Genomic DNA, 21,910 nt, shown 5'->3' with positions numbered 1-21,910 from the left:
CTGTCTGTCTGTCTGTCTATCTGTCTGTCTTGTGTGTATGAATGTATGAGTGTGTGTGTCTGTGTGTGTGTCTTTGTGTCCGTGTCTGTGTGCGTGTGAGAGAGAAAGACGACAGACAGACCGGCCGGTGAGTCTCTCGGCAAGTGATCAACAGGAGCCTCAACGGCTGAGCAGCCTGGCACATCAATCGAATGCCGAGATGTTGCATTCGAGCGGCACTACTCACTCCTCTGCCGAGCTGCGACCAAAAAAAAGTGAGTGAGAGGGAGAGGGAGGGCTTGCTGCGGGAGCGGGATCACGGGCCGCAACATCCTGATGTACTTGTCACGACAACTGCCCAAAAGGGTACTATTTCCCTCGCCAAGCAGGCCTCCTTTCACAGTCCTACTCGTGGCAGCACCTTGAGAGCCTGGACGCTGGACCCTTTTTTTTTTTTTTTCTCTTGTAACATTCTGCACGACAAAAAGCAATATCCGGTACGTAATAAGGTAGCCACTCACAGGGGGATCGTGGAAACATGCATGTATGTATGTACCTGAAGCGGCGAGGAGGCTCAAGGCAAAAAAAAAAGTCAAGGGGCCTGCGTTTCTGTTTTTAGCGGCATGGCTGAGGCTTTCGGGACCTGGTTTAGCATCACACGTGGTTGCTGCCATGATCGACGATGGGACAGCCACCATCGAGCACGGATACATAGTAGTAGCATCAAGTTAGACAAGAAACGGAACTCGAAGATGAAAAATTTTTTCTCTCTTTCTCCAGGGACCGTTTCTGGAAGTCGGTGGCTGAAGATTTTCTGAACCAACTGGACGCTTGCACTGACCGGGCAGACACAACAGGACAGAACGGTTTCAAACGTCACGAAGCATATAGTACTACTGTAATAGACACGGGAGGATGCTCCATCTTACTCCAGATTGCTTCCGCGTCGTCAGACGGGGAACCGATCGAGACCTCCGTAAAGGCACCGAACGAGTTCCTCCAGAAATTTTGCATTCATACAGCCGTAAAAGGCAGTAATTTCGAGTTTTTTTCTCTGAGCGAGGATCCATCGTCCTCCACCGCGGGCCTCACTCAAATCTCAAAAGAAGCCCAGAAAGAAGAAAATTATGGATTCCTCTTCTCACGAACAAGGTCCCACAAGGCAAAAACGGAGCAAACTTGGACAAGTACAAAACCGGGAAAATACAGTATAAAAAGGAACCCGGCCGGCGTGCCGAATTCCCATCGGTGGATCTAGTCCGAATTGAGGTAGTATCGTGAAAATGAGGCAAAGGGGGACAACTCTTTTTTTTTTTTTCCTTTACACGTAAAATTTTTCTTGGTAGCATCTCCGTGGAGACATGAAGACTCACGAATGGCAAGGCGAACAAGGGGAGCAGCCAAGGCACTGTGGAGGGGACGAGCTGGAAGGAGAGGAGAGACGAGGAGAGAGGGAGAAGTAAGGAAAATTTAGAGTCGACGGGTGACCTGATTTTAAGGGGAAAAAGGCGGGTATTGCACGAATCGAGGCCAGCTGGAACCGCCTGTGCTTGTTGGTGGCTGTGTGTGTTTGTGGGTTGAATGAGATTTTGCGTGGGGATGAAGATTTGGATGCGAGGTCAGTATGAGATCAGGGTGTTGTTGATGCTGCATGTGATTTGATGTTGGGCGTACGAGTAGTCCTGAGATGTTGACGAGATGAGCTGTAACACGAAGAGTATACGAGTTAGTAATCAGTTTCTGCTTGTTTCTCTTGACCTGATGCATCATGGGATGTACTAAGCACGCCTTTCAACATACGCCATCTGTCAAGCAAATGTCTACTACTCGGCATTCCAGAGCGTCAGCAACAGACGTCCAATGGCAGCAGTCATCAGCTCCTGGAACAAGGGGCATCTGACACGAAAGAATTGGATGCAAGACAAAGCCCGCAAAGCCCAGCCTGGCAATGGCAATCCAATGCGCTGGCGCTTCGGCTCACTAACGACAAGGGCGTCCCAGTGGCCTCGGGTAGAACGTCACAGGGCATCACGCCACTGACATTCAGGCAGGGCGTGGATCTCGTCTCGGCGCCCTATGTATGTATGTTTCTGCCGGCTCTATTTCCAGGGCGGCTTGCATCAATTGATCCGTGATCTGGTGGCCCCTCCCTCCCCTGTGGTTTTGGAACTCGTACTGTAAGGGGGTTCTGGTCAGTGAACGAATGACTTGTCGTTGGGTGCAGCTGCAGTGGCACTGCAAAGTACCTCAGTCTGCGACTACAACTACCTTATTGCAGTGGTCAACTGAAAGGCACGGAGACGGACTGCCGCTTCGCGTGCCTTTCTGTGGATGCACCTTGGGGTCAGCAGACTGGCAGTGGCTTGCAGCCCGTCGATAGGTAGGTAGGTACTTGTCATGCAGGGCGAAGCAGAGTGCGAGGCCAAGTACTTGCATGCAGGCCATGTAAGTCATCGTCCGCGCCCTCCGTCTGTCAATGTCAGAAAGACGGATGTCAATGTGAGCCCGGTGTCGGCGCTGGACAGTGACGAGTTTATTTTGGGTTTGTTCACTTGGTATTAGTCAGAGAGATGGGCGGTTGACAACAGCAATGAGGCTGTTTGCGTGATGATGGTGAGGCATTGGGCTGGGCGAGCTGGTGCAGGATTCGTGATGTGACGAATGGATGATATTACAGGTACCAGGATGAGGAGAGAGAGAGTAAGGTACATACATACTGTACATGTGCCTGAACTGCAGTGGTTGTAGGCTCATCGGTCAACGCCGTGAGTGCTCCGTAGGCCTGGAACAAGACCCAGTAAAACGCTTTGTTCGTTTTGAAGAAATGACACTTGGGTCCTTGATTGTATGAATCTCGAATGAAACAGCGCATATAAGGAGAGCAAACCAAGGGGGGAGCTTCGGTAAACAGCTTGAAGCTGCTGCTATACAGCTACGAGTATTACGAGGTATTACCTGATGCATTGCAACTGCTGATGCCTTCAAGGTTCTCAATGCGGCCGCAGGAGCTCATCTGCAGCAGCACCGGAAACCTAAAGCCGTCCAATGCCCAGCTCGTGTTCCCAAACGGAACCTTGAGAAGTACCTACATAGTAGTGGTTGTATGTATGTACGAGTATTACTTTGTCCAGTCTGCCATTCAAGTGCCTAATGGGGAAAAGCAGAGAAGACTCGAGAAATGGCAAAATTGGGCGAAGAGAAGAAAAAAGAAGGGGAAAAAATTGAAAAAAAGACGAGGGCCCCACAGAATCAATCGAAAGGCGTTGCCGCTGCGTCGATTGAGGCCCCACCAGAGATCCATCGGCCATCGGTTTGGCGGCCGAAGAAAAAAAAAAAGAAAAAAGAAAAAAATACATACTAGGGAAAAAAAGAGAGTTTTTGAGTCAAGGTACCTTACAAGCAGGGATTTTTTTCCCCCTTGGTAGCACCTGCCCAGGTGCGTGTGTGCAGAAGTGTGAAGGAGTGTGTGTGGGTGTGCAAGTACCTTGGATTTTTTCGCAAACGGCCCATGACACACAGATGGTGCAAGTACTCGGTACCTTACCCAAGCAGCTCCAGGCCGATGGACAAACCGCTGCATGCCGAAGCAGGTTGGAAGGCGCAGAGGACATATAAGTTGACGATGCCCTCCAGCTGCTCGTTGCTGGTTGCCTGTTTTGGAAATCTGTTTATCACATCACCTGCTTTGCTTCACAGTTTGCCAGCAATTGCATCTGCATTACTGCTCTTGACAGCTCTAGAGCTTCATCACCATCATCATCCTCATCATCGCCATCATCGTCGCCATCAGCTTACACTCACACGTGCAGAGCTATCGAAACCTTCCTTGGACGCACAGTCAGCAAGACGCCACAAACTTGTTTGACCACCCGATATCATACATAAAGAGTCGAGTCAAGACACGACAAGAACAAAGAAACAAAAGCAAAGGATACATCCCTACCTAGACGGACAAAGGGGACAAAGGAGCAACTAATCACTCCGCAATCCCATCTCCTCAACGCCCAACAGCCACGCTTACGGCAGACACCATCATATCACACGGGCTCTAATTTCTCTCTGGCTTATACCTCCTTCACCGTGGCTTCCCACCATCGGCGCCTCTTTTGCTTGCAATCGCCAGAGTTCCCGACCAAAGAGCGTCCCTGGGAAACTCCAATCGGATTTCCGTTCAAATACCCCAGACGCAGCCCCTCCTTGACGAGCAGAGCGGCCCCTTGGCCATCATCATTCGCCAGTCTAACGCGGCGGAGCACACCTTGCCTTGACCAGTTTCCAAAGGCCATTGACTCGACATCGAGACGGAGAGGAGCGAAGAAAGAGAAGAAAAGAAAGGAGAAGAAAGGAGAAGTTGTTTCAAACGGAGCAGAAAAAACAACGTGACGGAAAAAGGGTTACAGAACCAATTGTGCTGTTTTGTCCGTCGTTCTGCGAGTTAGTGACGTTTTCGTCACCACCACCACCACCAACTTATACCATCGACTCCTCACATCACCACCTCCCCTTCACACCCCGCCATCATGCCGCACCTCGTCTCCAGCTTCCTGCGCTCGTCGACAAACTCCATCCCCCACATCAAGGCCGTCTCGCGCTCCCGCAACACCTCACGCAGCACCTCGCGCAGCGCCTCCCGCAACACCAGCCCGCACGCCTCGGACAGCGACGACCGCCATGCCGTCAAGATGCCCGACCTCGCCGAAGCCATCCGCAAGCACCACCGCCTGTCGCTGCACTTTGGCCGCTCCGCCTCCAAGGAGCGCCACCAGCACGTCCCCTACTCCCCTGTCGTGATTGACTGGAGCGTCGAGAGCCCGCCCGTCGTCTTCCACGGCAACGCCGAGGACAGCACCGGCGCCCTCGTCTCGGGGCAGCTGTACCTCGACATCAAGGAGGACCTGGTCGACGTCGAGAGCTTCGAGGCCAGCCTCAACCTCATCGTCACCCACAAGCGGCCCTTCCAGAACAACTGCAGCGAGTGCCAGACGCAGTCGACCGAGGTCGAGAAGCTCAAGCTGCTGGCGCACCCCGTGCCCCTGCGCAAGGGCAAGCACCAGTTCCCCTTCTCCATCTTGCTGCCGGGCCACCTGCCGGCCTCCATGGACACGCCCGTCGTCTCCATTGCCTACGTCCTCAGCGCCGAGGCCCAGTTCCTGACGGCGCCCACCGCCCCCGAGGGCTTCAGCACCATCTCGTCGGCCAAGTTCGAGCGCATCATCGACGTCAAGCGGACGCTGCCCGAGCCGCTGTACCCGCACAACTCGGTCCGCGTCTTCCCCCCGACCAACATCAAGGCCGCCGCCAGCTATGTTTCCGTCGTCCACCCGACGGGCAACAACAAGATGACGCTCAAGCTCGACGGGCTCATGACGCACAACGAGCGCGTCAAGACGGTCGACCTGTGGAAGCTCAAGAAGCTGACGTGGAAGCTCGAGGAGACGATCAAGACGGTCGCGCCCGCCTGCGAGCGGCACAACCCGGGGCTCGCCGAGTCCGCCACCAAGGGCCTGCCGCGCAGCGAGACGCGTGTCGTGGGCGAGCAGACGCTCAACCAGGGCTGGAAGTCGGACTACTCGGGCACCGACGGCATCGTCGACATGGAGTTTGAGTTTTGCGTCAACCAGCTCAAGCCGCACTCCAACGCGCTCAAGTACGCCTGCGACATGAAGACGCCCGACGGCACCGAGGTGACGCACTCGCTGCTGCTCGAGCTGGTCGTGTCCAAGGAGTATGCGCAGGAGGGCCGCACAAACGTCTCGCACCAGACGGGCACCGGCCGCATCCTGCGCATGCACTTTGCCGTTGTCCTGACGGACAATGGCGGCCTGAGCGTCAGCTGGGACAACGAGGCGCCTCCCGTCTACCAGGACGTGCCTCCCAGCCCTCCGGAATACGCAGAGGACGAGATGTCGCCGACGCCGCCCATTGAGTACTACGATCTCGAGGAGTTGGTTGCCGCGAGAGCAACAGCGCCCAACAGCCGAAGGGGCAGCCAAGAATTATCATGAGGCCCACGATGACACTCTATACACATTTTAATTCCTTTTGTTTAATTTCTCTTTTCAATCTTCTTCTTTTACGACTTGGGACACTGGGCGCATCAATTCAGGATACAGCTTGGCCTGGACGTGCGAGCAAAGCGGATGTGGGCTGCATTTGATATTTGCTGCATACCCTTTTTTTTGTGTTTGATGAGCGGATATTTATACCCCTATAGCAAGGACAAACGGCTTTTTATTTGTGAATACTGCTTTTGAGTTTCTATATATCAAATATGTTGGAACGGTCCAATAGAGACTTTTTGGCTTGGTGTTTTTTTTTTTTTTTTTTTTTGGTCTGTGAATGGATGGGTGGGCGGATGGACTGCATAGACGGGTACCCTGATCGGACATTCAATATGGATGGTGCGATATAGAGCTCTCGGCAGAGGATACAATAATGAACATGACTACTTGATCCAACTCATCGTGTGTCTAGAGTTGTCTGTTGCATGTGATGTATTGGAATTGATTGATCCACAACTGAGCAACAATTACCTGATAGGAACCTATGGACATACTATGTGAGATGCAAAGTGCAGGTTAAGGCAAGGTATGTGAACATGGGACCATTCATGTGGACAAGCCATCATCGTCGTGAGTTGCCGCACACACAAGAACGACTCAAAATTGCGATATCGGCCGACCATCAGACGACGATTCAAGAAATCAATACGTGTAGTAATAATGGAAGCCCATGGACAGCGCCGCCAAAACTAGGGCGCGCGGAGAAGGGGAGGGGGGGGCATTTAGCCGGGCCGGCATGTCTTGACGGATGGATGGATAGCATAGCTCTCGAGTTGATTGTATGTAGGAAGTACAGAGCAGCTGAGCAGTCACACACACACTTGGCGGTATGAGTGCCAAGAACTTGCCTTGCGAGTAGTATCACTATCAAAGGTGATTCCCCACGGGGCGGGATGATGGGGGGGATTTTGACGAGTGTAGGGCGTGGTTGGTGGTTTGTGTGGCGTTTTGTGTCTGTGGGCTGGGCGTTTAAGTGTAGATGGGCTTGGACGCAGGACTGAGCTTGATTAATAACGTGGTTTTTGTATGTATGTATGGGCTTATTTGTAAGCTGACTTGGTTGCTTGTTTGAGAGTCATGGCTTGATGGACTGAGGACTGCAGTGGTGAGAGTTCTTTATTTAGATCTGTAGATTAGGGGAAGTGCTAGATGCTGTCGGTTTAGTCCCCATGGGGTACGAACTGTTGGCGTTGATAGAGAAGGGTACATGTGACTCATTGGGCGACTTGGTGAAGATGACCCGAAGCATGAGATTGATAAGTTGATGATGTAACCGAGGAGTGTGGTCTGAGAAGGGTTACTTCTAATCTAGTATGTATTCAGTTTCGATGCCAGGCTAGTGAGTAGCTCCTTGCTGTTATTGTATCAGGGTGGTATTTGAAGACAAAGCGTTTTAGTGTAGCTCGAGGGGAGCTATTGTGCGTGCTAGAAGGAGCTAGATGTGATGAGAAGCTGCTGCATTGATACAAGGTTCGTGGTGTTGATGGCATGTGAGTCTTTTTGGGTATGATCTATCCAGGTACCTAGATGGATGTAAGCTTGATTGAAGCTGCTGTTGCTTTTGATAGTATGTACTACGAAAGGTCCATCTAGAGTGTCTGTACCTTTTCATCCTATTCGACAATCATGCTCATAGTCGCTCATTCTCAGTAAGAGTCTCATACACTAGAGTGAGAATTACCTACCCCATATACACAGCTGATTATATCCAGCAACTCTCATCTACACGACTTCACAACCACAACACATCGACCTATATACACCATCATCACACTCTCGTCTACGCCCTCTCCATCTTCTTGTACATGCCCCAAACGCCCTTAATCAAGCCCTCCACCGACCCCGGATCCCCCATATACCCCTCGCCCGGCTGCCCCTTTTCATCCCTCCAGACGCCATCGGCCGCAACCCGCCCATAGAGCCTGGTATTCTGATTCCTCTCAATGCCCTCCCTCCACTTTGCGCAAATCTCGGCGCTGTCCACCATGATGTTCATCTCCTGGCTGTGGAACCAGCTCTGCGTGTCCTGGTTGCCGCTCCCCTGGACGCCCACGCAGCCGTCGACAATCAGCAGCTTGACGTGGCAGCACCGCGCCCGGAAGCACTGGTGAATCGGCCTGTCCTGATCCTTGCCCACGTAGTCGTATATGCGCAGCAGCTTCCGCTCCGGCCCGTCCTCGGGCAGCAGGGACAGCAGGCTGCGCGCGGCCTGCTCGTTGGTGCCGCCCTGGCCGGGGATCACCTCGCCGGCGTCGTTGTAGCCGAAGCACACGTAGTAGGTGACCTCGACGCCGCGCTTCAACGCCTCCGCCAGCGCGGGCATCAGCGGCGCGGCGTTGAGGTCGGGCGTCTGGATGAAGATGTCGCGCGTCGCGTTGCGGATGAGGGACAGCCAGGCCTCGTTCTGCGGCACAAAGGCGTTCTTGGAGTCGACGCTGCCGTACGGCGGCCGCGAGACGAGCGCCATCGGCACCGGGTACGGCGTCGACGTGTCAATGTACGGCGTCATCTCGTGGCCGTCTGGGATCTCGGGCCCCGTCGGCGCGACCGGGTTCTTGACGGCGTAGTTGAGCAGGCGGTTCGCAGCCTGCAGCCGCGTCTCGTCGGGCTTGGTCGAGTAGCACGCCTGCATCCGCACAATCTCCCCCGCGAGGTCGGCGTCGTAGTGCGGATCCTCGGGCGTGTGCTCCTTGAGCTCCTCCGCCGTCCCGTGCGACTGCTGCTCGCCGCTTGCCGCGATGCGCTGCTGGTCTGCGCCCGCGCCGCCCCTGTCGAGATACAGCGGCTGCTGCTCGTGCTGGGCGGTCGACGACGACGACGACGGCGGCGGCAGCCCGCCCAGCGCGGCCGGGAACTCATACGACGGCAGAGGAGGGTCAAGGGGCCGCTTCCAGGTGATGAGCGCCGTGTCGTAGATGCTGTCGACAATGGGGCCCTCGAGGTGCGTCAGCATCTCCATGTTGCAGTTGTCCTCCATGTTGTTGCTCATGACGAGCGCAATCTTGCGGTCCACGACGCAGAACTTGGCGTGCAGCGTCCCGAGGACCAGCTTGTGCAGGCTGACGACCTCCATGTCGAGATGCGGCACCTCGTCGGGCGCGGGCAGCTGGATCGCCTTGCCCGAGTACGCGGCCGGGCTGACGCGCTGATGGGGGTCGATGGCGCTCGCGGCCGTCGCCTTGTCGTACATGATCTTGACGACGACCCTCTGCCGCCTCTCGCCCGCGCGCCGCGACAGCTCGACCAGGGCGTTGCGCACCAGCCGCTGCGCGACGGAAGGCGACCAGTTGCAGGTGATGAAGAAGACTTCCCGCTCGGCCCGGGCAATGACGTTCGAGACGTGCCGGATGACGTCCGCCAGCGGCGCAATCACGGTCAGGGGGACCGTCCCGTGGGAGCCCATGAGCGGCGGCGAAACGACGCCGGCCAGGGGATCCGCGTCGAGGCACCGCAGGGCGTCGGCAAAGGCCTTGAGGAAGAGCGGGCTCGGCGTCGTGGGACCCCAGCGGCCGCACTGGAGGGCGAGGTCCAGCGTCTGGCGGGATTTTGAGGAAGAAGAAGAAGAAGAAGCTTGGCCATTGTTGGTGTTTACGTTGGTGTTGTTGTTGGTGTTGTTGTTGTTGTTGGTGTTGTTGTTGGTGTTTATGTTGGTGTTGTTGTTGGTGTTGTTGCTGTTGCTGTTGCCGGAGGAGGAGGAGGAGCAGCGGGAAGAAGGGGAGGAAGAGGAAGACGTAGAGGCGGAGGCGGAGGCGGAGGAGGAGGGAGGAGGAGGAGTGCGGCGGAGGTCCTTTTCGTAGATGCCGTAGAGATCCTTTGCAATCTGGCCGGGGCTCTGGGACGGGTTCTTGGCGAGCAGGGAGCTGACTGTGTTGGGCGAGTGGCAGAGGCGGAGGACGTGGTCGGAGACCATGTTGGGTGATGTGATGTGATCTTGTAAGCTGGCGAGCGAGCAAATGAGGATGAATATGAAGATGAATAGTAGGTATGAATATGAGTATCAGTATCAGTATCAGTATGAAGTATAAAGTATTAAGTAGGTATGGAGTATAAAGTATAAGGTATTTACAGAGTAATACTGTCAAGAAAGCTCATGTATACAGATTCGTCCATATTAGAAAATCAAGCAGGGGGCAACAAGGCAGATGGAAACGGATTGACGGCATCGTCGCCCATCAAGATGAAGCAGCTTCACGGCAACGTCGAGCCGAAAAGCATGTAAGTCAAGGAGTCAAAGCTCAATAGCATCACAAATCTTCGCTCTCCCCTCCAGCATCAAGAATGCGTGTGGGGTCATGAAACGTCATGCAAAAAAGCCCGGTCGTGGCGCATCCTCCCCTCCCCCCCCCAAAAAAAAACCTGGCTTTCTGGCTTTTTTGGTTTTTCCCTTGTCAGCACCAGTCTGGGTTACAGCCTCGCCCTGCTTTTGTAGAGGCCTGGAGAGGGGGCATCTGACGGAATTCTTGCGCCGTCTGAGTGGCTTGCTGCTATAGCTGAAATGCCTTGCCGTTGCCGGATTGCCGTTCTGGCTTCCCAGATGGGCCGCTAGGCTGGCCGAGATCCCGATCGTTTCTTTGAGAGGGGGGCGAGGATTTGCGTGCATTGGGAGGATCATGTGAGAGGTGAAATACCAGGGGGTGTTGGTTGTTGTTGAAGAATGGAAAGATGAACAAAGGGGGGGAAAGGAGGGGGGAGCAAAAGTGAGGGCATCGCCATGGCTGGATGAGGGAATCGGATGGGTTCCGCCGTGGTGCAGGTGCTCCGTACCGATGACAAGCTTTTTGTGATGCCTTATGCATTGATTGCCATGCAGTGTCCGTAACACCACATCACGATAGACCTTCTGTTCTCTCCATATATCTTTACAGAATCACCCCATTCGATATCAAGTTTCACAAAGACCAAAAAATTGAAACTTGCGGGTTTGATGACGGCTCAAATCACTCCCACCGGCTGTTACGCTCAATGTGGTACATCTCAAAGAAATAAAACAGCCCAATGACGCTCCTCTGGCTGGCTCAGTGGCTCTTACGCATCTGTAATGGAGTCTTACAACATCTGATAACGGCCCCATGGCGCTTCCCCCCCTTCTCTCAGAGCTGGCTCAGTGGCTCTTACTACTCTGTCTCTCGGGGGGAAATGTCAACCATGTCATATAAAAACACAGCTCGTTCATGTTCTGCCTCGCGGTGTTTCGCCAACATGGAACCTGCACTTCCACCGCGGATTGAACTCGCGGCTTCTTTGTAGGCTCCGACATGTTGGAAATCATCAAGTTTAAACCATTGCGCTAGCAGGGCCATAACCTGTTGATTCTGTTGGATCAAGATCGTCTGTTTTGTCTTATATATGCATATCCCTGGAGTTGAGTCGCGGTAATTTGACAAAGTGGTTCGCTCGAGGGTCATCCTTGCAAGTCCTGATACCGCTATTAGTACCTAGGTAGTAGTAGAAGAGACCCTGAATTTTCAGCTTCACCTATTTTCTATTAGCGCTGAATCAACAGATAGATACAGATCTGGTCAATGTCACGACCAGGACTATATCATCATCCACTTAACATGATATAGTTGCAAGTTGAGTTGATTCCAGCATGTAAAATTCATGCTTGCCTGTATAAATCCCAGATTCCATGGGACAAGTATTCGGCCAATTGGCGCCCATAACACGTTCCAAGTCCCAGTACCTCCAGACACTGCCCGCCTCTCACCGGCGGTGCAAGGAACAGTACTTGCCAGTGATAAGAGACCAGCACCAGACAAGACAAGCACAGCCCAATCCCGTGCCAGCTATATGCCATAAAGCACCGCCTCTTGAACATCAAACAGACGCATCGAATGCAGCCTCTTTAAGTTCCTATCAGTCAAACTACCTAAGGTAGTTCCAATCCTGTCCCTTTTCTTTGCTTACCAAATACCATCTCAAGCTCCTTTCCCGTGAAACAGGACAGGGGCAGCTGATGGTTGGCGTTTGACGCCAGTGACCCCGAAACACCTGGGCGTCAAAATTGTCATCCCACCACCATTACAAAACACACCACCATCCCTAGCACTTCCCTACTCACATTCCCTTGCCTGGTACAGCCTCACTCTTACAACCCCTCCTCCTCCTCCTCGTCCTCCTCCTTCAACTGCCGCTCGTCCTCCATCAGCTCTACTCTCTACTACATACCTTACCAAACTATCCAACATCTCGACAGCTTCATCAATCCATTATCCAGCCTCTTTTCCCCCACCATCGTCAGTCAGCCTCGCCATCAACCTCCCGTCGTCCCGCAGCCATGGCCAAGCCCCGGCTGATTATCCTCATTCGCCATGCCCAATCCGAGGGCAATAGTCAGTCCCCCCTCCCACGATGACAATCTCTCTTCTTCTTCTTCTTCTTCTTCTTCTTCACTCCAGCTAACCCTTCTCCCCACAGAGAACCGCGAGATACATCAGACCATCCCCGACCACCGCGTCAAGCTCACCCCCGAAGGCTGGACCCAGGCCCACGAGGCCGGCCGCCGCCTGCGCAAGCTGCTCCGCCCCGACGACACCCTCCAGTTCTTCACCTCGCCCTACCGCCGCACGCGCGAGACCACCGAGGGCATCCTCGCCACCCTGACGTCCGACGACCCCGAGCCCTCGCCCTACCGCCGCTCCAGCATCAAGGTCTACGAGGAGCCGCGCCTGCGCGAGCAGGACTTTGGCAACTTCCAGCCCTGCAGCACCGAGATGGAGCGCATGTGGCAGGAGAGGGCCGACTACGGCCACTTCTTCTACCGCATCCCCGACGGCGAGAGCGCCGCCGACGCCTACGACCGCATCAGCGGCTTCAACGAGAGCCTGTGGCGCCAGTTTGGCGAAGACGACTTTCCCAGCGTCTGCGTCTTGGGTGAGCTTCGTCTTCCTTCCTCTCTATACACTTCTCCATGGTCCCAACAACTCCGCCAGCGTCTAACTATCGTATCTATGCATGACTAGTCACCCACGGCCTCATGTCCCGCGTCTTCCTCATGAAGTGGTACCACTTCTCCGTCGAGTACTTTGAGGACCTCCGAAACATCAACCACTGCGAGTTCCTCATCATGCGCAAGCAGGTCAACGGCAAGTACCACCTCGAGAACAAGCTGCGCACCTGGTCCGAGCTGCGGCGGGAGCGCGCCCAGGCCCAGGCCCTCAAGGACAAGGACAAGGACGCCGGCGACGACAATAACAAGAACGCCGACGGCTCCGGCTCCGGCTCCAACAACAACAACAACAAGGACGACTTCAAGCTGCAGCACACGCAGAGCTTCGTCGCCGTCCGCAGGTGGGGAGGCTGCCCCAACGGCTGCAACCACACCGCCACCTACAAGCCCCGTCAGGACCTGGACCACGCGCGGCAGCGGCAGCAGCAGCAGGAGGACGATAAGATCGCCAACGTCAACGCCAACGGCGCCAGCAGCAGCACCAGCAACAACAACAACAACAACAACAACAACAGCACCTCGGCCACGAATCTCGCCGCTAGGAGACAGCAGCGCCACGTGTCGAGCTCCGACGGCGATGACGGCGACAACGAAAATAACAACAGCAGCACGGACCCTTCCAAGCCCAAGAGCATCAACATCAACAACAACAAGAGGGTCAACGTCGAAGCCGCCCGCGCCTTTGACGACATCGTCTCCTCCCCCGACGGCACCCCGTCCTTCATCACCGCCGAGGACCGCATCCGCCACATAAAGGCCACCCACATGCACGTCGGCCGCGACGCCGGCGGCACCTACTCGGGCCACGCCTCCCTCGCCGGCAGCGACACCGAGGCCTCCGAAGAAGAAGAAGAAGAAGGCGAGGCCGCCCGCCGCCAGCGCATCGCCTCGTCGCTCGACTCGCGCATCAAGTCCGGCACCGCGCAGGCGAACCGCCTCGGGGACGAGCCGGGCACGGACTGCAGCGCCCCGGAGCACGACGGCGACGAGGAAGACGAGGAGGATCTGGACGAGGTGGAGAGGGAGGACAGGAGCGTCAGGGGGAGCATCTATTAAGAGGCAAGAAAAACACAAAAGGGGGCAATAAAAAGGAGAGAGGAATTGCTTGGTTGCATTGGGTTTGGATCAGCGTTTGGCACACCAACAAAGCGTGGCTTTTCGGTTCTCAGCATGAATTCCTGTCTTTTTTTGTTTGGTGATGGATACCTGGGTGAGCCAAGCTAGCTATATAGAATGGATTATCTGGTCAAGTCCAAATGGAAAAAAAGAAAGAGAGACGTTTGGCGCATGTTTCATGTACCGTTGTCACCATGATTCGCGAATTACCTTTTTGACACCTGGATGAGTGATGATTAGCATCCCTCTTCAACCGGGCCACATCTTCACCCCAAACGACAACGGATGAGTTTCAAAAGTAGGTATAATAATCCTCTAGTATAATCACACTCAGAAAGAAGACCTCAAACAACAAACCACAAGATAACCGATACATACACATTGTGCATTACAAAGGTCCTGCTCAACAACCGCAATGTTGCCCCCCCCCCCTTCCCCCCAAAATTCGCAATGCAGAAAAGCAGCAAGAAGGGAAAAGAAAAAGCAACAAGAAGAAAAAAAAAACAGCGAGCTCCGTGCCAATTCCAGTTTCCTTTATGTAAACCCATTTGCCCAAGTCTTTAATCCCAGCCGTAGCCCTGAAGTAATAATTGTGACCCTTCCCCTTGCCTGCCTGATACCTAGGTAGACACTTTTTCCCTCGTCTTGATGTGCCAATCTGATGCCTGAAAAGAGCAGCATGGACAAACGAGAGCGTCCACAAAACCGGAAAAAGAAGAATAAAGAGGAAGAATGCAATAGAAGAAGAAGAAGCACGCAGCACAAACCCTCCACCTCCCCTTCTCGCACACAACCAAAGTAACCATAGCATTAATGACCCAGGTGGTCAAGACTCCCAAGGCTCGATTCCGCCCGCTGTAGAACGTGCTACCACAACTCTGCCCGGCTCTCCTAGGCTATCCGGCTCGATTATGGAAGAGCGAGTGAAAGAAAAGAACAGAAAGAAGAAAGATGAAGCTGGTGAAGTTATCAAAGTAAAGTAACAAAAAGGTAGTACCGATGCCACGCCCCAGAGTCGCCAGCTCGCAGGATTAATCCCTCAGCACAGGCTGTGGGTCGTCGGAGAAGATATCAACCTGATGAGACGAGATGAGTAAAGATTGGAGATAGAGTGAGGTCGTTGGAATAGTCCGCCATTGCGTTATGGAGGAAGCTCGCCCATCTACCCCCTTTCTCAGCCAAGAATAAAAAAGGCAGCAAGGCCGCTTCAGAAAAACCGTGACATGGCTCTGCTGAGGTCAATAAAGTCCACAGGTTTTGTCACATAGTCGCTAAATCCGGCTGCAGCACACTTCTCTTGTACGTCTGACATGACGTTGGCAGAAAGCGCAATGATGGGCAGTTGCGGGTAATTGTAATGCATCTCCCATTCCCGAATCTCGCGACAGGCTTGGTAGCCATCCTTGCGAGGCATATGGAGGTCGCACTGCGTCCTATGTTAGCAAGACAAGCGCCCTCCAGACATGGCGAATCATAACAATCGCCACAGGGGATAGATATCAGCTCACCAGAATGAGAGAGTAGTAGTTGTGCGGCTTCGAAAACACTCTCTCGACGCACTCTGCTCCGTCAACGGCAATGTCCACGTCGACTGCAACCTTCATAAGGAACTTGGTCATCACTTTCTGGTTGACCGTGTTGTCTTCCACCAGCAGGACTCTGAAGCCCTTGTTGCCCATGCGCTTCTGAAGCTCCAGGGAGCTAGCCTTCTGACTCTCCAGCATTTGCTGCGCGGTAGACCTGTTCCAGTCGGTGCTCAGATCCCGTCGTCGATCCGGGTCAAAGATGACGGCAAACCGTGATGGCTTGACCGGCTTGTAGATGAAGTTGACCATCTTGTCCGAAAAGAGCTTTTCGTATTTGGTGCCGGACGAGTACTTCATCACCTCCTGCCGCTGGACCGAGTCCGAGAGAATCAAAATCATGGTGCTGTCCATCTTCTGAGACTTGGTGATCTTGTCCATAATGCTAATGACTGCTTCAGCCTCGCCGAGATTGATGACGATGTGGGTGAACCGAATAGGATCTTCGCCTCCAATGAAAGCTTCAGCCTCTTCAACGCTGGCAACGGCGGTGATCTGATGAGGCACGTCTTTCGGCAGCGTCATCTCAATGTGCTGCGTAGTGGCCTCGCGGCTGTGCGTTTGAGGGCAAATGATGAGTATCAGATACATCGGCGGGCGGAACGTTTCGGACGGCAGCTTCTTCTCCGGCGTTGCGCTGCGTGTTGTCGAGCCTCGGTCGGGTGGCATCTCAAGCTTCATTTGCGAAAGGTCTTGACCGCTAGCTTTAGCCGCCTCGCTGAAGCGAGCTAAGCCCGTGTTCATCGATGTTATAGAAGACCTGTCCGTAGCGAGCGACTGGCCAGAGTGAGGAGACTGGCTTGAGCTGCCTGTCGATTCGGCACCCAGCGGGATGAATTCTTGACCCACGAAACTTGACTCGTCCGCATTGTGCGTTTTCTGGACCGAGGGCGCCGCGGGCGGCAGCGCGGGAAGCCTCGTATGGTGGCCACGCTCGTCGGACGCGGCAGATGACGGAGACACCACAGTCGCTGTCGACCCCGGACTGTTGGGCATCGGAGGCCGATCTTCGACCGTCGGTAGCGAGCAGCGAGCCGTAAAGGTAAAGGTTGAGCCCTTGCCCATGACCGCTGTCCCTTCCATCTTGCCGCCGTGGAGCTCGACGAGTTGCCTTGAAATGACCAGGCCGAGCCCGCTGCCGCCATGCTGTCTCGTGCTGCTCTCGTCAATCTGGCTAAAGGGCTTGAAGATGAGAGCCTTTTCTTCCTCGGAGAAGCCACGGCCGGTATCGGTGATGATGAACTCGAGCATAATCTCGTGTTCCCCTACCACCGCGTCATCTCCCCTGTACACCTTGCACTGACTAAACACCTCGCCTTCCGACGTGAATTTGATGGCGTTTCCGATGACGTTCAACAGGACCTGGCGAATCCGAACCCTGTCGCCCTTTACCCACGCGGGGACATCTGCATCCACGAGGTAGTTGAGCTCGAGTCTTTTAGAGATGGCCATTGTAGACACAAGCTCGTTGACATCCTCAATGAGCGAGCGGGTGTGGAACCATTCGAATCTCAGCTTCATCATTCCCGCGTCCACCTTGGAGAGATCCAAGATGTCGTTGATGATCATGATGAGACTGTTGGCACTCGTCTGGATGGTGTTGGTGTAGTCTCGCTGCTCTTCGTTGAGCGGCGTATCCTGCAAAAAGCTCACCATACCCGATATTCCAATCAGAGGAGTACGGATCTCGTGAGACATGTTGCTCAAGAACCGGCCCTTTGACTCCATGGCTTCCTTCAACTTGGCCTCGAGAAGCTTGTGGTCGTTGATGTCGGTGGCAGAGCCAAAGTAGGAGCTCGCGCCGCTGCCAAAGTCTATGGTGTCAATCTCGACGCAGCGAACGAGATGCCACCGGTACTCTCCCGTCTTTGAGCGCAGCCGGACCTCTGTCGTGTAAGACAGTCTGCCGTTGGAGTCGGTGCCGACCTTGATGACGCCCTTCTTGGCGAGTTCTGCAATGTCGGGGTTCGCAAGGTGGTAGCCCGTTTCACCGCCAGCGCCTTGCTTGTTTGATGGGCGCCCTCGGCCTGGAGTCTCTGCCGGCGGCCGCTCCTTTGCTGCGTCCGTGGGCGTGCTTGTGGTGTCGCCGTGGCCGGAGCTCCCGTTGCCCTTTGGATCCGAAGCTGTAGGTTGTGAAGTAGACTGCGAGGAAGGAATGCGGCATCTCGCCAAATCTTCCGGGTGGACAAAGTCCAAGAAGCCCAGGCGCAGCGAGTCCTCGAAGCTCTGGCCGGTGTAGGACAGCCATTGCTCGTTTGCAAACGTCACGCCGTCCTCCTCCGTGGCAGTAAAGATAATCTGCGGGATCAGGTTGGCTAGCAGACGGTGCTTTGCTTCCGAGGCCTCAACCTCCTGTTGGCGCGCGGCTTTAATTTCGGCTATGCGCTGCTCGTGTATGTCCAGGTACGAGCCTAGAAACTGGACGACTGTCCCCCGCTTATCCCTGGAAGCAACGGCGCGGGCGTAGAACCACCTGTAGGCGCCATCAAATCTCTTGATTCTTACAGTGCTGGAGAATTGCTCTCCCGTTCTCAACGAATGACTCCAGGCTTTGAGATAGTCCTCGCGCTCGTCTGGGTGGATGCTGCCCCATGGATCCGCGGACAGGTCTGCCACTGTCTGTCCCCGGTAGGACAGATAGCGGCTATTGACCCAGACGATCTCGCCCGTCTGCGGCAAGGCAACGAAAACCTGGGCGGGTAGAGAGTCGAGTATGAGGCCTTTCAGCTTATCGGACGGCGGTGGCATGTCAGCGGCGGAGGCGATGAACGAGTTGCTCCTCTGCAGCACGTTTGCATTGGATGACAGCGGCCGGCTGGGCAGGCTGGCGCCAGGAGGCAGTGATTGGAACGTGGAGGCAAAGTCGGCGCCGTAGCTATGCAGGAGAGTGTGGCCCTTCTTCGATGGACCCTGCTCGACCTTTGGAGGCTCGGGGAATCTATCGGCCGATATGGCGTCAAGGTCGATGCTTCCATCGAGACTGTTTCGAGACTGAGTGTCCTTTGCGTTAGTGGAGTCGTCCGAGCTCCCTGCATGTCTATCCGCCATGTCCTCGACCGCTGTCACGGCAGGTTGCGGTGTTGGGGGCGCCGCGGCGGCGGCGGCAGCGGCAGCGGCGGTTTTGTTGCCACCTAGGCGAGATGGCCGCACGTCTCCAGAAGGGTCCTCCTTAGAACCAGCCCGAGACCGCTGCGAGCTCTGTCTCGCAAGCTTGCTGCCGAAATAGCCACCCGAGGACTGGGAGATGCCCGCTGGGCTCGCCGCGGGCTGCCGTCTTTCCGCAAGGTAGACGAGAGCCCCCGAGTCCCATCCGGGGGTGCCGGTCGGCGAGCCAGTCGTGCTTTTGGATATGCCCGAATAGTCGCTTGGACTCGTGATGCTCCCGGCCAACGACTGCTGTAGGACAGCCGACTCGTCCGCGGCGAGAAAGGGGGCGTTTTCCATTGGCCGGCCGAATGCGGTGACGGCACCAAACCCAGCCGTAGATGGCCTTCTCCGCTTGAGACCGGCAAGTTCCGTCTCGAGATTGGTGTAGTGTCGACACAGAGAGAAAGTGGCCGCGAGATGCGGCGCCAGGTACTCCAGGGAGTGTCGCAAGTTGGATGGGTACGGGATGACGGGGCTGAGGACGGACAAGATGGCAATCGGAGCCGGTTTGTCTCTCTTTGGGATATCAGGCTCCATGGAGATGCGGTGGATGCTCTCTGGCGACTGGCTGCTCCTCGAATGTGACTTCTGGTGCATCGTCGTGGCATCAAGCTTAAAGGAGTGGGGCTGCAGCTTGGAGGGCAGGGCGGTCGAAAGGGGAATATGCAAAACCGTCCAGGAGTGATCGACGCCGATAGCTTCCGGGGGCCGCATGGAGGCGTAGTCCGTGGGTGTGGGATCCGGGTTGAAAGAGTCTTCGTCGACGGTGGCATCAGTGAAGAAGGGGTTCTCCTTCGGATCGGGCCTGACCGCGGGTGACGGAGCCGGGGACTGCGACCACGGCGACGGAGGGGTCTGCTCATACTCTTCATACTTTGGCGTGGGCGGCCTCGGGCTGTCGTCGTCCAGGATGGTGTCGCCAAAGTGCACCTTGGATCTGATAGAGGCACGGGCGCCAGTAGGGCCCGAAAAGATGGACGACAGCTTGGTTGCGGAGTCTGATCTCTTGTTCTTGGGCTTCCTCGCCAGCTCCGGCCGTCCGGTCAACGGTGGTGCGGCCGGAGCTGCTGGCGCCAAGTATGGGTAATTTCTTGTCAAGGCCACTGGCCGTCCGCGCTCCAAGACTCTCATGACGCCCGTGTTGTCAATCAAGGGGTCGGCTTCGTAATCAAGAGCCTGGAGAACGGGCAGAACTCTGCCCTGGCCGTTGCTCTTGCTCACGAAGGGCGCCTCCCAGCTGGGAATGGGCCGTTGCTGCTGTTGCTCTTCCTCGATAAAGTCATGCTGCTGGAGGGTGCTCTTGTTTAGTTTGGCGCGATCGTCTCCCTGCCGTTCCGCTGCGGACATGATGGACGGAGAATGTGTCTGACTTCTGGTCAAGTAGGTGGGTCGACGGGGCGCCGCCATCGTGATGCCTTCCGGTGACTTGTCCTTGTTCTCCTCAAAGGTGGTGAACGAGTGACGGCTCGCAAACGTAGGCCGCCTTGGCCCTTCCAGGGGCGTGCCCGCGGTAGGGCTGGCAAGCACATCATCAACGGCGTCATTCTCCGCGCTTGGCACAGCGCTTGGCACCGCGCTGGTGCCCCTGGCCAGGTAGTTCATGCTGAGGTCATCCTGCTCGTGCTCGTTATAGGTAGCCTTTTGTCCCCACGGCACGTTTTCAATGTCCGTGGTGTCGGCGGGAACCGCCAACGTGACACGCTCGGCCTGGTACACTTCTCGCATGATCTGGACGACGGTGCCCCACCAGGCATCGAGACCGGGCTCGGCGGAAAGCATCAGCGAGAGGTCATATAGACTGGGGGTGGGAAAATCAAAGCCATCGGGTTGCGGAGCGGCGCCCGGCTGGAAGGTCATGGCCGAGGCCGGGGTCGACGTCTCTGATAGAACTCTGTCGAGGACACCACGATGGTCAAGGTTCATTGGATGGGGCGAGCGGGGAAACCCCGACGCAGCGGAAGCCTGGGCATGTGGGAGGGAGAAGCCAGATGGACCAAAGCTTCCAGGTGGGATCGTCATTCGCGGGAAGGGATATGAGGGGGTGCTGGCGATGGGTGCCGGGGTCATGCCGCCACGGATTGTGTTTCCAGACTCGGTCGACGTGCTTGTAAAGGCCGAAGTTGGATAAGGGGAGTTCAAGACGGAATCCTCGAGGACGGGCGCCACGCGGGTCTTGTCGGGGATCCCCAAGTGGAGCTCTTGAGCGGAGAGATCTCGCAGTTCCAGATTGCGAATCAGCCTCTCGCGATACTCAACAAGCTGCTGTTGCGATAGGTTTGGTCCCTCAGCCGTTGGCGTCTCACCTTGCGTGGAACCATTCATCACGGATGCGGACGGGGCAGTGTGGGAAGCATGAGAGCCTTCATCAACATCGTCGTCGTCGTCGAGGATGCCGTCGGGCTGGGCGCCGACCCCGGAACGGGCATCAGCATTGCAAGCGGCCTCACCATCGATATCGGCATAGACATCGTCGTAGTCTCGGTGCTCGTCCTGGTAGTCATCATCGGGATCCCGGCCGTTCACATCAGTTATACGCCGCGAAACCGAGGGCCTGGAGTGAGAGACTGAGTCTGCTGAAGGGCTCGAGGAAGCGAGCGGATAGCTGGAGCGACGAGCCGCCATTGAGCCTTTGGCATTGGCATGTCGATCTTGCGGAGTGCTGGCCGTCACTCGTCCATTTCTCGCGGCGGCCGGGTCGGGGGAGGGAGTCGCAGCGGCAGCGGCAGCGGCAGCGGCAGCGGCAGCATCGACGGTCCAGTGGGCAAATGGTCCAGTGGGCAGCTCCAGGCGACGCGTCCAGGAGGCGGTCGAGGTGGGCGAGGTGGGCGTCTCAGTCGAGGGCGTGGCGGTGGCGGTGGTGGTTGTCGTCGTGCTGGAGGAAGACGAGGTCGGAACGGGCAGAGAGGGCGAGAACAGGGCTCTCTTTTCGGCCGAGAAGCTCTGGCGTGGCATGCCTCATGCCCTCTTCTGAGCGAAGAGGGATGGCGGTGGATCTCGTCAGGTCAGGTCGGCAAGTGGGATGCCGCATACGCAGGACAGGGCGGCAGCATCCAAAGCACGGGAAGGGCTCGGAG

At 55.8% G+C, this 21,910-nt stretch overlaps 5 protein-coding genes across 5 annotated transcripts; 3 read left to right on the top strand and 2 right to left on the bottom strand.

The window, feature by feature from the left end:
• Positions 1–1,340: 1,340 nt before the first annotated feature.
• On the top strand, positions 1,341–3,130 carry TRIREDRAFT_107469 (uncharacterized protein; the record flags this gene model as incomplete). Its single annotated transcript, XM_006965442.1, has 9 exons — positions 1,341–1,438; positions 1,566–1,597; positions 1,819–2,057; positions 2,089–2,156; positions 2,258–2,359; positions 2,657–2,679; positions 2,728–2,744; positions 2,966–3,080; positions 3,111–3,130. 9 exons carry the CDS (start codon positions 1,341–1,343, stop codon positions 3,128–3,130), a joined length of 714 nt encoding a protein of 237 aa, XP_006965504.1.
• Positions 3,131–4,499: 1,369 nt separating this feature from the next.
• On the top strand, positions 4,500–5,984 carry TRIREDRAFT_121870 (uncharacterized protein; the record flags this gene model as incomplete). Its single annotated transcript, XM_006965441.1, has 1 exon — positions 4,500–5,984. One exon carries the CDS (start codon positions 4,500–4,502, stop codon positions 5,982–5,984), a length of 1,485 nt encoding a protein of 494 aa, XP_006965503.1.
• A 1,837-nt stretch (positions 5,985–7,821) lies between these two features.
• On the bottom strand, positions 7,822–9,951 carry TRIREDRAFT_22331 (uncharacterized protein; the record flags this gene model as incomplete). The annotated part of the gene is made up of 3 exons (XM_006965170.1): positions 7,822–8,809; positions 8,903–9,576; positions 9,634–9,951. 3 exons carry the CDS (start codon positions 9,949–9,951, stop codon positions 7,822–7,824), a joined length of 1,980 nt encoding a protein of 659 aa, XP_006965232.1.
• A 2,306-nt stretch (positions 9,952–12,257) lies between these two features.
• On the top strand, positions 12,258–14,046 carry TRIREDRAFT_121868 (uncharacterized protein; the record flags this gene model as incomplete). The annotated part of the gene is made up of 3 exons (XM_006965440.1): positions 12,258–12,373; positions 12,459–12,914; positions 13,004–14,046. Exons 1-3 carry the CDS (start codon positions 12,319–12,321, stop codon positions 14,044–14,046), a joined length of 1,554 nt encoding a protein of 517 aa, XP_006965502.1. The 5' UTR covers positions 12,258–12,318.
• A 1,267-nt stretch (positions 14,047–15,313) lies between these two features.
• Positions 15,314–21,158, bottom strand: TRIREDRAFT_78012 (histidine kinase; the record flags this gene model as incomplete). Its single annotated transcript, XM_006965308.1, has 2 exons — positions 15,314–15,532; positions 15,615–21,158. 2 exons carry the CDS (start codon positions 21,156–21,158, stop codon positions 15,314–15,316), a joined length of 5,763 nt encoding a protein of 1,920 aa, XP_006965370.1.
• Between the last annotated feature and the right edge of the window lie 752 nt (positions 21,159–21,910).

Source organism: Trichoderma reesei, assembly GCF_000167675.1.
Source record: "Trichoderma reesei QM6a unplaced genomic scaffold TRIREscaffold_9, whole genome shotgun sequence".
In the NCBI taxonomy this organism is placed as follows: Eukaryota; Fungi; Ascomycota; class Sordariomycetes; order Hypocreales; family Hypocreaceae; genus Trichoderma; species Trichoderma reesei.
This window is presented reverse-complemented; position numbering and strand designations above follow the sequence as displayed.